Raw genomic sequence first — 14,693 nt, 5'->3', positions numbered from 1 at the left:
GGTGTATTGTAAAAAGTGGTCAAAGTTTCTGCCAAGTGTCGAAGCAGACTGTCTTTATTAGAATTGAGGCCATTTTTGTTGTTTTGAGAGTGATTGGTTTATTTTGTTGTGCAATATTATAACAGCAAAATCATTAAATGATGCAGCACGCTTAACGAACACAATTGAAACAAAGAAAAATAACAAATGTACACTGCATCGTTGATAAGTAAATCACAACGGGGGGCTTCGACTCCCCAACACTTTCTCAGAAATCCAATTCGAGTCACATTTTACCTAAAAAAGTGGTTTGGTAGAGATAATTTAACTTTTGTGGTTGCGTGGGAAATAACTTCTTTACCGGACCGCTAAAATATTCAACTTGTCAAACTGGACCTTTGTTAACGTTAGTTGAGTAACCCTGCTCTACAAGTATGCGAAACTACTAGGAATATTGGAATAACCTATCAAGGCTTTGTCTGTCCGAGGACAAAGATTTAAAACCAACCAACCAACAGCAGTTTTCAATCTGCTTGGAAAAAATAAACAACGTTGACCCATAGTGACCTTTGCTTAAAAAGTCATGTCGGTTACGTCATAATGCTTTCGCTCTGTACGTTTGCAATCTATACAGCTCAGTCACTGTTTGACTTTAGTGACGTTCTTATTCTAAAATTAATCTTTTCTTCACGACACCTTTATCTCACTGTAAGGCAGACTCCACCTTTTAAGTCGAAAAGCAGTGTCTTGAAATAATTCGACCACGACAGATTCCATATTTATTGAAAACATCGACATTATGAAATAGCATTGATGGAAAGCACCTGTAATAGGCACACACAGAGAAGGATTGTTGGAAGAATGATTATGACACGATTCATATATAAACCCAAATGAACACCCAGAAACAATAAAAACACAATTTGAACTTTCACGCAACATAAAATAAAAGGTCACATAAGAAAATTAATCAACTCGTTTTAAAAGAGCAATGTTTTGAATTTTGACGCGCTGATGTAAACATGAAAAGGTCTACATTGCTCTGAAGGCAACTTGAATTGTTTGTTCGTATCTGCCCACCGTAATGTGCTCAGGGTAGTACAAAGCAAAGGCCGGCCCAGATAGCAATGTAAAAATGACAAATTTTGCTGTCTGGGATGCAAAATAAAGTGAAAAAATATCCTTAATGCATTCTGTCGATTTCAAACTAACATTGTATAGAGTTGCTGCTAATTGCGAATATAACTAGATTGTCACAATGATCGTAACATTGCTCCGTGAATGACTAAGCAAGTTTGGCACAAAAGGTAACTTGTTCACAAACCACTACTTTACGCCCACCACCCCATGCCACGAAATTAGCCACTTACTTAGTGTGCAGATAGCTTTTAAATCGTTAAAAAAAAACGGAGCAAGAATTCAAGCTGTTTAATTTGAATAAGATGTCTTGAGATGAGATTGTTCCATACAATCATCCACTTATGTGAAAGAAAAGTCAATTTTTTCTAGCAAATATACTGAAACGACATATACAACCAAGACTAAAAACTTCTTCAAGCGAGGGACTTCTTCAAACCGCTCTCTATCGCCTCCAAGAAATCGGTGGTGATGACGTAATGTTCGTTCAGTTTCACGCTGAAATACAACAAACACACGCAAGATGAAAGTGAACGTTTGATTCAAATTGAATGATTTTGCGCAGAACGCTCGATTTTTAGATGATTCCCAGCGTCATTTCTTTATGCAAACGTTTAATTTTCTGTGATATCAGTAAAGTGCTGGACAATAAATAAAATATTTTTATTATTGTCCCAAAATGTTCGAATATCAGACTTTCCGGGATTACCTGGCAACCCTGTTGCTGATAATCCCACAAAAAAATTTAAAGACTTACTTTTTCAAGCCATGAATACAACCAGCCAGATCCTTGGTCATGACTCCATTGTCTACAGTGTCCACGCAAACCTTCTCCAAGGTGTGGCAGAACTTAATGAGGTCCTGGTTACCGTCCAGTTTGCCGCGGTGCTCCAGACCCCGTGTCCACGCGAAGATGGAAGCAATTGGGTTGGTGCTGGTTGGGTTGCCCTGGAATATCACAATTCTGCAAGATGAGAATTACAAACCTCGAATCCCGATGCTGAGGCAGAAAGGGGAATACGTGGTCTTGCAAGGTCAGCGTTTTTTTTGGAGATATTCAACACATGAAGTGACATGCTAGCAATGTGTGTGGTGGCGCAGGAATGTGGAAATGACAGCAGAATGTTTTTAGAAAAGTATAAGGTTTGAAGGTGGATCGAACTTGGACGTCGGAAAAAAAACATGACAAGAACAGGCAAAGAATAAAGTAGACCAGTTGGAGTGGAGAAGGAAGATGCGATGCACAGAATGAAATAGATGAAAGGGGTGAACGCATTCGCTGCAACGAAAAAATCAGTCACTTCCACTAGTAGCGACCAAACCGAAGTGTTAAAAACAAGGCAGTGGCTATTTGACCGGCGCCGGTCTTTGAATCTGAAACACTATTTGACCGTCATTACGTCATTGTCCAGTCACTTTTTTTCTTTTTCTCTTTCAAAGCAAAAGATGAGAAGCGCGCATATAAGTTCTGAATCCAACCATTTTATTCAACTCGTTATGTGGCGCGTGTGGTACGTCGTCGCTTCCTATTCTAGAGGGACTGAGTTCGATACTACCCAGAAGCGTTCTTTTTTTTTAACTAAATTTTGACCCAAAGTGCATTTTGTTGAGAGCAAAAATGTATTGCTTCGTTCGGCAAACACGGTCACATCAATCTACAAAAATCGATACATATAGACCTCCCAGCACGTTAATGAACGGGAAGACGTGGCAAAACCTTGAAAAGTTTAAAACGTGCCTGAATTGAAAAATTATGTAGGCTATATACCGTATCAGTAGTTAGCACGGCCACAATCGGAAAATTACCCAGAGAAATTCTCAAATTCCAGCAAATTAAAAAAACTCTAACTTTATTACTCACATTTGAAAAGACATAAAAAATAATTAAAAACTGACTACAAAAATGCACTTCGTGTCAAAATTTAGTTAAAAAAAAATAAATAAAAAAAAAGAACGCTTCGGGGTAGTATCGAACTCAGTCCCTCTAGAGTCGGAGGCGGCGACGTATCGCATGCGCCACGTTACGAGTTGAGTGAAATGGCTGGATTTAGAACTTATATGAGCTTCTCGTCTTTTGCTTTGAAAGAGAAAAAGAAAAAAGTGACTGTATAGTGACGTCATGACCGGTCAAATAGTGTTTCAGATTCAAAGACCGGCGCCGGTCAAATAGCCACTGCCTAAAAACAATTGAACATGCAATGCATTGGTTGCTGAATGGCCAAGATTCTTAATCGGCTACCCTCTCTGACCTTTGACCTTGTTAATATAAATTGTTGCTCTTCACATGGACAAGCGACTTATTTACAATCTAAGGCAAGGATACCTTTTGGTGCTCCCTGTAATGTCTGGTCACCGTTCCATGGGCAGCCTCCGACTCCACGGTCTTACCATCCGGACACATCAGAACGCTGGTCATGAGACCAAGCGAACCATAACCTGGAGATGGAAGATTGTTGAGGAGACAAGTTTAGGGCAAATTTTGTTTTGATTAATTGTTTGAATCGTCATTGCCGAACCGAGAAAGCTTCTTTGAGAGCTTAATTTTGGTAGTTTCGCATACTTGCAAAGGCTTTGAACCACCAGCGGAAGTTTGGTCACCGAGTTTGACAGATTGAAGTTTCCTATTGTTGAAGTATTGTAAACGCTTCTGCTGTTTTGTAAATTTGACAGCAATGAGCATGTGTTTCATGCATCAAACTGGCATCATCAATTAATGATATTACTTCGTGTATAAAGGGCTAAAGTTCTCCCATTAAATAGAGTTTTAAAGCGTTCCAAAACCTTAAAATAACCATCCAACCTAATCGAACAAAACCGTACTAGAGTGAACATAGCCCTGACAGTGATCTTATATTCGTTGGCGCAAAAGGAATTACATCAATGACAAGCTAGATGGCTTAGTTGGTCCTGTTACCAGCACCATTCTCTCTATCTTATCATAAAAGGTGTGTTGTATTTGTAGTCAATGGGGTGTGGCATTGAAAACTAAAAGTATTTTAATTTGTACGTTATTCGCTGTTACGAACGTATTTATTACTTTATTCGCCCTGAGGATACGCATTGTCATAGTACGCGAAACGTCAGTGAAGCAATAAAATAACTTGCATATTTCTGCTTTTATTTTTAAATTCATCAGATGAACGTTGCAACTATTGCTAGAAAACATGAATTTGAAAGGCCACTAACCTTGAGCAAGGATATCAGATTGTACATCGCCGTCGTAGTTCTTACAAGCCCACACGAATGCGCCAGAGGACTTGAGCACCTGAGCGACCATGTCATCGATGAGTCTATGTTCATACCACATCCCGTTTGCATCGAAGTCTTTCTTGTAATGTCTGTAGTGGAAAATATAAACTATTGCTATCGGTCCCAGATCGCTTATTGAAAGACCCAGTAATGAGCGGACTAAACTTCTGTCTGAACTGCAACCAACAGGTCAATGGAAGCGCTCAATTTTGTGCAACAATCTTCTGTTAATGGCAATAAAAACAAAACAAGATTTTAAAAATATTGATCAAAAAACTTGCCGCTGGAAACTTCGGAGGGGAAATTAGATATTCTGTTGCAATAGTTCAGTTCATATGAGCACATCTTGCAGCCAATGAATAATTTAATGCTACACGATGAACGGTAATAATAATAATGCAAGCACAGCTTCTGTCATACACTTTTCGATTATATAGTTTCGAGAGAGAGTTTACTTTTTTGTACCAAAGACAGGCAAGACACAACAATACCACAGGGTTGAGCATTACAACACTACATTCTACATTAATATACCAATATTAATATACTGTTGTAATGCTCAACCCTGTGTTGTGTCTTGCCTGTCTTTGGTACTTTTCGATTAGTATTAAGTCACTAATTGACAACTATAGCAAGTAAACAGAGTCATAGGGTAAAGTGGTGGTGATATTATCAAAGTGCACCAAACTCGGGCGATCAAACTTCTTACAGAAAGTTATCAGCAGAACAGTAAGACGTTGACACACACACGATGGACTACAGAAGTCGTTTATTGCACATCGCCACAAAACTGGGCTTAAGTTAAGACGATATCTTCTGACTGTTCAAGATAAGACCTTAAACATTCAATTTTCGAACTCGAATGAATAACAACTTGCTTAAACAACTTACTTTTGGAATATTTCCTCAAAAATGTCCTTGAATCTTCCATCGTACTTCTTCATAATCGTGTTCTTGGTGCTCATGTAAAGTGGCCACTTCTTTTGTAATGCAACTTGCATACAACTGTGCGCAAAATCGGAGATGGACTGAAATAAAACGTGATAATGATGTTGTCAGATGTAACGCCATGAGCGAGATCCTACAGTGATAAAAGAAGTACGTAGATTCTACGAAGCTGAAATTAAAAAACGAAAAGTTTTAGCAACATATTCTTCCATATACAATAACACGATTGGGCTTCATAAGTATATTCCTGCTGATCCCTCAGTGTGGCATAAATATTTTGTTGGAAACCTCTATAAACCACAACTCAATGACACGTTGTTATATCCCCTTCCGCATAATGCCAAGAAATGACGTTTGCAAGTGGAATACTGTGATTTGGAGGTCGGAACATAAGAAACAAAGTCCAATGACTTGTTTGGTTTGTAAGATATTTTAAAGCCAACAGCTCAGGCCTGTTCCTCTGCATTTCCGGGTTGGTGCGACAAACTTCCTGCTCTGTTGGAGACAAACAATCTGCTTACAGTCACTGACAGAGCAACAAATAGCTTCCAGATTTTAACCCTGATACGAATACCTACACGAACCGTACAGCATCACTTGTAGTTCAGTGTCATTTTTGCAGGCTTTGATACGTCGAACAGAAGAGGAAATCTACGACTTCGCAACAATGAAGTTATTTTGTATTTCACAACTTTTCAAGCAACGCAATTCTGCAGGCGGATGTATTTCCGCAAAGTGGTATGACAGCGTAAAGCGGAATAATCTATATGAATGTACAGTAGTAAAGAGTGAAAATATAGTTAAAATGCAGTGCACAACATATGTACTGAAGGATTGGGAAAATATTTTTTGGTTTAACATAGTATGAAACCTATTCTTCTTAAACTTTATTGAATGAAGTTATCTGCAACTCTGGTAAGTAAAATACAGTACAAAGCACGTTTGCTGGCCATAGCTGACCAGCACCGAACATAAAAATTCAACCAAAATTACAAACACAGAAATATCGCTATCCAGTGCAGTGTGCATTTCCTGCTTTTCAATATTTGTAAAGTGAAGGCTGCATCCAGATCAACTGCAGTGAGTGACACCAGCTACAGATAAAATATTCGCTAAACTCATAAATAGATAAAACCAAGCAACCACACGGCATTTAACATGATACAATTAGAGTGAACATAAAACTATAAAATACGAACGTTTTCGGCCATACTCAAGTTAGCCCTTCTCAAGTAACGAAAATAACTGATTTTACAATAACATCTACATTGAAAATAACTGATCTACAAAATAAATTAAAAACGAAATGCACAAGAATGAAACTGCAAAGCAGAGGAGAAAGGCACATCACATGGCGGTTAATTACGCGAGGCAAAAAAGTGCATCACACAACAAACTATGAAAAAACGTTTAGGAGATAAGATAGGACGTGCGGCAAACAACTGCGTATTGAAACTCATAAATAACACGAATGGAAATGTGGGTCAGCTGCTTTAAAAACTACTTAAACTTCAAGCGTTGTCTTATCTAGTAAAATCCGTTCTTTTTACATTTATTCAACGTTTACGGTCATTGAATCAATGTAAAAAGAACGAATTTGGCTTTCTGAGGTTAGTGGATCACCTGGTCAGTGTTGTACATGGCCATTCCAACGCCACCGCCATCTTTGAAATCATAGACTTCCATATGAATCGGATCGCCATTGCTTGGAGTGTACACCAACTCTAACTTACCATTCCCTGGCGCCACAAAGTCAGTTGCTTTGTACTGCAACATAATATTCAGTAATGAGAAGGGGATATTGGATAAACGATCGACAGGCAATCCAAGACAGCAAATCAGTCGCTTTTACATTGATTCAACGTCTGCAGACGTTGAATCAATGTAAAAAGCGACTGATTTGCTGTCTGGGATGTGATGACAATGAATAAAAACAAACGAGATAAAATTGCTCTTGCAAGAAACGAGTTTAGTGCAAGAATAAAAACACATTCATACTCATCAAATTGATTTTAATAAGTTTCAACAAAACTGTTCAAAAGCACATTTTAGCATAGCACAGGTAAAATCCGCATGTTTGTTGCAAATTTCCACGAATGAAGAACCAGGTTTAAAAAAAGGGGTCTGCTACTATTCGGTGAGAGCCTTTTTCGGTGAAAGCCCTATTCGGTGATTTTTTGAAATTTTTTTTGAAAATCATTGGGTACCGTAGCCTAATTATCATTGCCGCTTTTACATCGTTTTAACGTCGCTAAACTTTGAAATAAGACCCTAACCAGTAAACCCTATACTCAACCCTACCCCTTACCCCCTAACCCTATAACGGCAATGATAATTAGGCTAGGGTACCCAACAATTTAAAAAAAAATCACCGAATAGGGCTCTCACCGAAAAAGGCTCACATCGAATAGGGAACTCACCAAATCGGACTCACCGAAACGAGCCATTCCGTAAAAATAGAGGCACAAAATTTCGAGATAGCTTGGCCACACAGCATATTTTAACATCATAAAAGTATATGAAGAGCTTGTTTCCAAAACCGCTTACATCCACTTTCGTGATTTCGAGAAAACCACGAAACACGTGATGGCGCGTAAGTGGTTTTGGTAGAAAATGCAATTCTTACAACAACGATTTTATAACATTACTGACAATGTGAAACCTGAGACATTTCCGCACTCAGCTTCATCAAAGGTCACATTTGGCAAAAATCCATAGGCAATTATTGGAATTTTTAACTGACAAATTTGTAAGCATCACTGCAGTATATCAGCATTTAGTTTACTTCAATACTTGGCCTGAAATTGAACGTATGCAGGTCACCTGATCACCATGGGCATGGCGGCCGATCACGATTGGGTCAGTCCACCCTGGCACCAGCCTAGGCACTACTTTGCACAGGATAGGTTCCCGGAACACTGTGCCACCAAGAATGTTACGAATAGTTCCATTTGGACTTTTCCACATTTGTTTGAGATTAAATTCTGAGGCAGAATGAAATAAGTCAAGGAATTAACTGGTTTGAAGAAAACACATCTATAATCCCAAAAATACTCCTTGTAAAAAAAGTGGATCAAAACATTGATTTTATAATTCATTCTTATATGAATATAACTTTGAAAAACGTAAGTATATGTCAAGCATGTGATTACAGCATTTATTCTTGCAGGAAGCAGCCACATGATATGATTTGGCAAGACAACAAGCTCAACTATCAGAACAATAATTTGTTACTAACATTCTCTTATTTCTAAGCACCACCTTTCAATCAAACAACTGTAAGAAGGTTATATATAATAAATATTAACATTAATCAAAATACCTACCTACTACTCTGTCCTCATCAGGAGTGATTGTTGCGCATTTCACAGCAACATTATACTTTAAAGTGGCAAGTGCCGAGTCAATGGTAACTTGATCATCTGTTTTATCGCGATATTCCATGCCAAGATCATAATACTTCAGATCAACGTTGAGGTAAGGTAAAATTAACTGTAAATAGTGCAAAATGTTGTCAAAAAGATAACAACAAAACATAAATATTTATTCATATAAAATATTGATCCTCCTGTTGAAGCTCAAAACTGGCAGTGACATATCGTGCATTATACTGTGCAAAGTGCATTATACGTCAAGTAATAAGCTTTGAATGGTGACTTCTGCATGGTGAACTATAAATAATGACTTTACCTTGAAGATATGGGGTGAGGCTATCCTAGAAAGATGATATAATAGAGCACTAGACATGAAAGCAATGTAGAAAAGCAAATTGATGGTTGGGACTGAGGTTGTCAAAAAGCTGCCTTGTAACTACAACTACAAAAATTGTTAACAGAGAGAAGAAACAACAGTGGCTTAATGATACCATATAAAATATAGGCAATTGTAACTTCATTTGATATAAAGTGACCGAAGCGCAGCTAACAAGAACAAAAGTTTTTTCAAACAATACAAAAAAGCTCCAAATTAAGTTAGAACAAGAAAAGTTAAACTTTGCATAACATGCCTTTTGCTTAATCATATCCCAAATAATTCTTGTCATTTCATCTCCATCCATTTCAACAACGGGATTTGCAACTTGAATACGCCGATCGCTTGAATCTGAAAAAGTTATGGTACACCATACTGTGGTTACATCAGCAGAAACGAAACTCAAACAAAATTAGCAGTGCAACATTGCTTTGTGAAAGACCAAAGAAACATCGAAAGTATGTTGAAGAATAACAGTTTACTGATCTTGCCTTATTGTATGTGTGAGCGACTGAGACCGAGTTGAAACAGTGCAAAAACAAAAGTATGGCATTGCTTTATAAACAGTTCAGTTTGTTTGTATGTATGTCAAGTTTAACATGCATTGCAAGTTTGCAACCAACGTTATTCTTTAAATATTGATTGTACTGGATTCCAAATGCAAAAGTCCTCAAGGTAAAAAAATTAAATTTATATATAGACAAACGCAATAGTATATCCATTTAAAAGGTTTAGATAAACAATTTGTTTGTATAGATTAGATTATAATGTCTGCATGAAAGGATTAAGCATATCCTGGAAATTTCCGAAGCTTAAATAAAGTCATTTGAAACAAACATTGATGATCAAGCTCAGTGGAGAACAGATAACACATGACGATACACTAAACACTCCTACTGTAAATTCAGTAGCCTATATCGTCTCTAATAAGCTGAACTATCGTAAGTCCAAATTTTTCAAAATTGCGTTTTTGATTGATTTGGTATCTTTATAGACTACAGTATAGTTTGTTAAAGCATCGTAACTCTATCTACTTTAGTTTTGATGATACAGAACGATGAACTATTGTAAATGAATGTACAGCAAACACAGCGTGAACTTTAAAATTCAATTTTCTCAACACTGCATTTTTGGAGTTACGATAGTCGATAGTTCAGCTTATTAGAGACGATATATATAATTTAACTTACAATTTAGTCTGAAATTTACATTAGTCTGAAATTTACATAAATTACATAGTCTGAAATTTACAATTACGCTGGAATCCATTGGTTCCACAAATAGCGGCAACATTAACCGACTTCCTTAACGATTGCAAAAGATTTGGGCTTTTTGAAAGTGCCATCACAGGTTGGTATTAATTAAAACAAGAAAAACACTAAAAAGTATTCTATAAATTAGCTGCAAATAAATAATTTATTAAAAATGGTTTTACAGCTGACAATAATCTAATGCAGAGAGACATACAGCATAACGGTACCTTTAACATGCAAGCAACAATCTATAAAAACATTTCAGTATAACTTTATAGGTACATCATATATGGTCGATGTGATTGCTGATTGCTGAAAGTAACATATGATTTATGAAAGACAGCAAAATTAAAGGCCATTTATGGCTATTATTCCAATGTCTTTATAGCTAAGGCTATAACATTAGCTATGGTATAAACTACCTCCATTTATTGCATAAAATACTTAGTCACTTCTAGATATTTTTGTATTACTCAAATTGTGCACACTTATGAAATGGAAATTATCAGAGTTACATACTGTTTGAGGTGGACGGCAGTGGCGTACCGTGACCACTTTGACAGGGTGTTCAGTGACGGCAAAGCAACAGCGGGGGGTCTGGGGGACCTCCCCCAGAAAATTTTTAAAATAGCATTGAATTTGGTGCGTTCAGAGAGCATTTTTAGCACAAATTCTGAACATGAACAGAACTGACAAAAATAATGTTGTCGGAATGGAGAAGATTACAAAATAGATATTTAGTTGACAGCGCATTGAATGAAAGACGTAATAATGTCAAACATTAAGTTGCATTTCTAAAGTCACATACTTCAGTTCACTTTTTATTTCCGACCATCAAAACGAACAATATTACTTGCCATAACACAGCAGGAGTCTGAAAAAACGCGAAAGTTAAAGCGTGCTCGAGATGGAAATGATTTACTTCATGCAAGGATTAGGCACGGTCGCAACACCTTGAGAAATGTAGGCTACAAGCGAATTAAAAACAAACAGGTGAAAGTTAAAACAAAAAACAATAGCAAAGCAACTCGATAATAAACAAAAAAAGAAAGTCGATTGCTATGTTGGTCGGCTGTACTTTTATCCGCCGTACTAGCCTACTTAGTAAAAACGAAAATGTTTAACACCTCGACTACAGAAGGAAAATTCATCTATAGCATAATTCGATTCTTCTTGTTTGTGCAATAAATTTTTGAATTACATCGTCGTAGAAAGCTTGCTGTTGCTTCAGTTCTAGCAAAAGTTGTTTCCAACGCTGATCACCTCAAACTCTAATCCAACAAGCTAAAACTTGCTATTGCCTGGGATTCCCCCAATGACGCGCCAAGGTGTGCAGATCAGCGAGTGCACAGCCTGGCTGACCTAAAACCATTGCTGTTTTTGCTGCCTTGTGACGTCATTTTTCTTAATTGTTTATTTTAAATAGCACTCGCCAAGTTGTCAGTGCACACCCAGCTTAAAGGTAAAGACCGAAAAAAATTAAAGGCAATGACCTCAAACGTTGGAGTATTAAAATTAGAAGGGGACGAGTTTTGCAATTGAAAAGAAAGTAATCAGCATGCAGCAAGATGTTAGAATATCATGAAAGTAAAGAACATCGACAACCGATGGAAATTTTCTTTTTTTCTGGATTTCTTGGGGTGTGCAGTGCACACCTTGAACACCCTGAATATACGCCACTGGTGGACGGTTTGATAACTTTGACTGATCACATTTAGACTACTGCGATGCTAATCGCTAGGTTGTAATCTGACTTTCCACTCTACCTTATCATTTTCCATCAATGCCCAGGACTAAAACGATAGTATTAGCCACAAGAAGTTACATACAGTACCAGGCCAAGTAAAGTGATAAACAGAAAAACAGTGTCCGCCTCAATAGCTTGGCGCGTGACTTCATGAAGAAGCTCCAAGATCAAGCGGTGTTGATTCGACTTTCAGGGTGTGCGCTTGAGCAACCTATTCTAAGGACTGCTCTTCATTCAGCACCATCTAATGGATGGGATAATTCCCTGGCAACAACAGTTCAACAATCAGAAACTTCACTTTATCAATCTTGCGTCAAAAGCCTCTACAAGAATGCGAAACTACCAAGAATAACCTATCAAGGTTTTTTCAGTCCGAGGATAAAGATTCAAAACCAAACTATACCATGGAAAGGTTTCTAAACATACCTGAGGGAGGTTTGTTCTACGCTAGCTAACAGAATCATAAATGTTTGTTTTTATCTTTATCCTGCATTGCGGGAAAGCGGACTTGAGCGCTATGCATCGGTGTACGCCTTCCGACATACACCTGACCCACGCTGCAGCCAACGGCAATGTCTGCTTCTGGTTGTCTACTCTAGTTATGACTTAAATTTGGTACTACCCATTACTCGAAATCGATCACTGGGTAGAGGCAATTATCGTAAAGTTTCTTGCCTAGAGAAACAACAGCAAGTGCGGGTAGCTGGAGTCGAACATGCAGGCTTTCGACTGTGAGCCCAACGTGCTAACCACTCGGCCAATCCATTCCACAATCTGTTGACAATTCTTAAATCATATCTAATTTCAAATAAAACCTTAAATTGTTGAAAGAACCAACACATCAAAGACACACTTACCCACAAGACAAAGTCACTGAGTGACATTGAATTAAAAGGCATACCGGCGTATGACATTGCTTAGCTGTCAAGGTTTTTGCCTTCGTTCCAGTTCAGTTGATTTGTATCACACAACCGCACATTCCACACCAGTGCTTCCATCTGTGAATGTGATTTATTTTCAACAGTTGCAGACATGAATCTCTAATTTTCTAACCAATTCAATTCAATTCAATTTATTTTTCTTTGTCAGAACGCAAAAAGAAATGATATTGTAAAAAAGAAATACAGTAACAAAACCAACAAAAGGAAAAGGTGGCAAAACCTTAATGGTTTAAGACGTGCATAAAAAGATCTAATATTGCGGTATTTGCATCGATAAGTATAGTTAAGCACGGCCACCAAACCTGATACTGTAAAACAAGTAGCCTAGATGAATTAGTTAAGAATTAGTTAACCCTAACTAATTATCCAAAGTAATTGCGTAGCCAAACGAAAAATGTTCCGAAGAAAAAGCATTTCAGACAAGCAAAACAAACTAACCTTAGCGGGTTTAACATAATGTATTGAGGTGGCTGCTGACTAGATGACCGCTTGAACTTTTCGCAGTCTCCTCGTCATATGACAGTGACACACAACAGATTATTGCACATTTTGTATTCTTTTTATGTTAATATGAAACCAAGGAACTTTCAGAAATAATTAATTAAACTACCATTCAACGTTTTATAGGCAGAGAAAATTTTTTCTCGAAATTTTCTACGGTTCGAGAAAAAGTTTTCTTTGCCTATAAAACGTTGAATGGTAGTTTAATTAATTATTTCTTTTTATGTTTGTAACAAATATATAAACTGATTGATTGATTATTACATACAAAACAAAATATCTAACATAATGACTCAAACGTTTTCGACACCTAGGGGAGACTGGGGTTAGTCGGAAAGTTTTTTTTATTCAAAGTGGAATTTAAAACAATCGTTGCGTAACCTGACAGCTTAAAGCGGCTTAAATTATCACTTGTGGTGCAATCTACTATATAAGCAAAAATAAGCATTCAGTCAATTTAACTTTTAATGCAAATTTAAAATAAACAAACCTACAATTGATTTTCCAACTAACTCCATGAAAACATAAAACTTCCCCATTATTACAATATTGTTTGCGACCAATTAAGTGGGTTGCACCACTAAGTTTGATGAAAAGGTTCTGATAAATTCAGTTTTTAACACCGGCAAAGAGCAAGCCATTACATACGCAATTTTTATTGAAACTCGGCAACATTGTTGCTTAAGCGGCGCGTTGAATCATAGATGCCGATGGTTGAACTGTGAGTAGGAGTAGGCCTATATAATTGGCAGTGGCTATTTGACCGGCGCCGGTCTTTGAATCTGAAACACTATTTAACCGGTCATGACGCCACTATTTAGGCACTTTTTTTCTTTTTCTCTTTCAAAGCAAAAGACGAGAAGCGCCTATATAGGTTCTAAATTCGACAGCTTTATTCAACTCGATCCGTGGCGCGTATGATATTTCTCCGGTTTCTATTCCAGAGGGAATGAGTTCGATACTACCTGGAAGCGTTTCTTTTGTTTTGGTTTTTAACTAAATTTTGACCTGAAGTGACTCAATCGTTAGGCTGCTGCATTTTTGTGGTCAATTTTAAATTTCAGAAGCCTACAGCCCAATTTCTTATGTCTTCAACTATGAGTAATAAAGTTAGAGTTTTTTAATTTTCTTGAATTTGAGAATTTCTCTGGATAATTTTCCGTTTGTCGTAAGAGGATGTGACCGTGT

At 37.3% G+C, this 14,693-nt stretch overlaps 1 protein-coding gene across 3 annotated transcripts; it reads right to left on the bottom strand.

Moving 5' to 3' along the window:
* Positions 1-734: 734 nt before the first annotated feature.
* On the bottom strand, positions 735-13,048 carry LOC145776338 (isocitrate dehydrogenase [NADP], mitochondrial-like). 3 transcript variants are annotated; one of them, XM_082587738.1, is made up of 10 exons: positions 12,921-13,048; positions 9,320-9,414; positions 8,640-8,805; positions 8,137-8,297; positions 6,937-7,080; positions 5,257-5,393; positions 4,303-4,454; positions 3,440-3,552; positions 1,874-2,064; positions 735-1,614 (listed from the first exon to the last, which is right to left on the bottom strand). In XM_082587738.1, the coding sequence occupies exons 2-10, from the start codon at positions 9,368-9,370 to the stop codon at positions 1,533-1,535; spliced, it is 1,197 nt and encodes a 398-aa protein (XP_082443864.1). In that variant the 5' UTR covers positions 9,371-9,414; positions 12,921-13,048; the 3' UTR covers positions 735-1,532. The 3 variants fall into 3 exon arrangements, with proteins under 3 accessions (XP_082443864.1, XP_082443862.1, XP_082443863.1); XM_082587736.1 differs by lacking the exon at positions 12,921-13,048 and adding an exon at positions 10,315-10,460; XM_082587737.1 differs by lacking the exon at positions 12,921-13,048 and adding an exon at positions 10,290-10,344.
* Positions 13,049-14,693: the final 1,645 nt, after the last annotated feature.

This window comes from Aplidium turbinatum, chromosome 8 (assembly GCF_918807975.1).
Source record: "Aplidium turbinatum chromosome 8, kaAplTurb1.1, whole genome shotgun sequence".
Lineage (NCBI taxonomy): Eukaryota > Metazoa > Chordata > Ascidiacea > Aplousobranchia > Polyclinidae > Aplidium > Aplidium turbinatum.
This window is presented reverse-complemented; position numbering and strand designations above follow the sequence as displayed.

Coding starts and splice junctions, on each gene's coding strand:
- LOC145776338 (XM_082587736.1), bottom strand. CDS start 10,408: ATGGCACTTTCAAAAAGCCCAAATCTTTTGCAATCGTTAAGGAAGTCG. Junction 5,394..6,936: donor CCATGTACAACACTGACCAG/GTGATCCACTAA, acceptor GTTTTATTTCAG/TCCATCTCCGATTTTGCGCA. Junction 4,455..5,256: donor TTTGAGGAAATATTCCAAAA/GTAAGTTGTTTA, acceptor TTTCCACTACAG/ACATTACAAGAAAGACTTCG.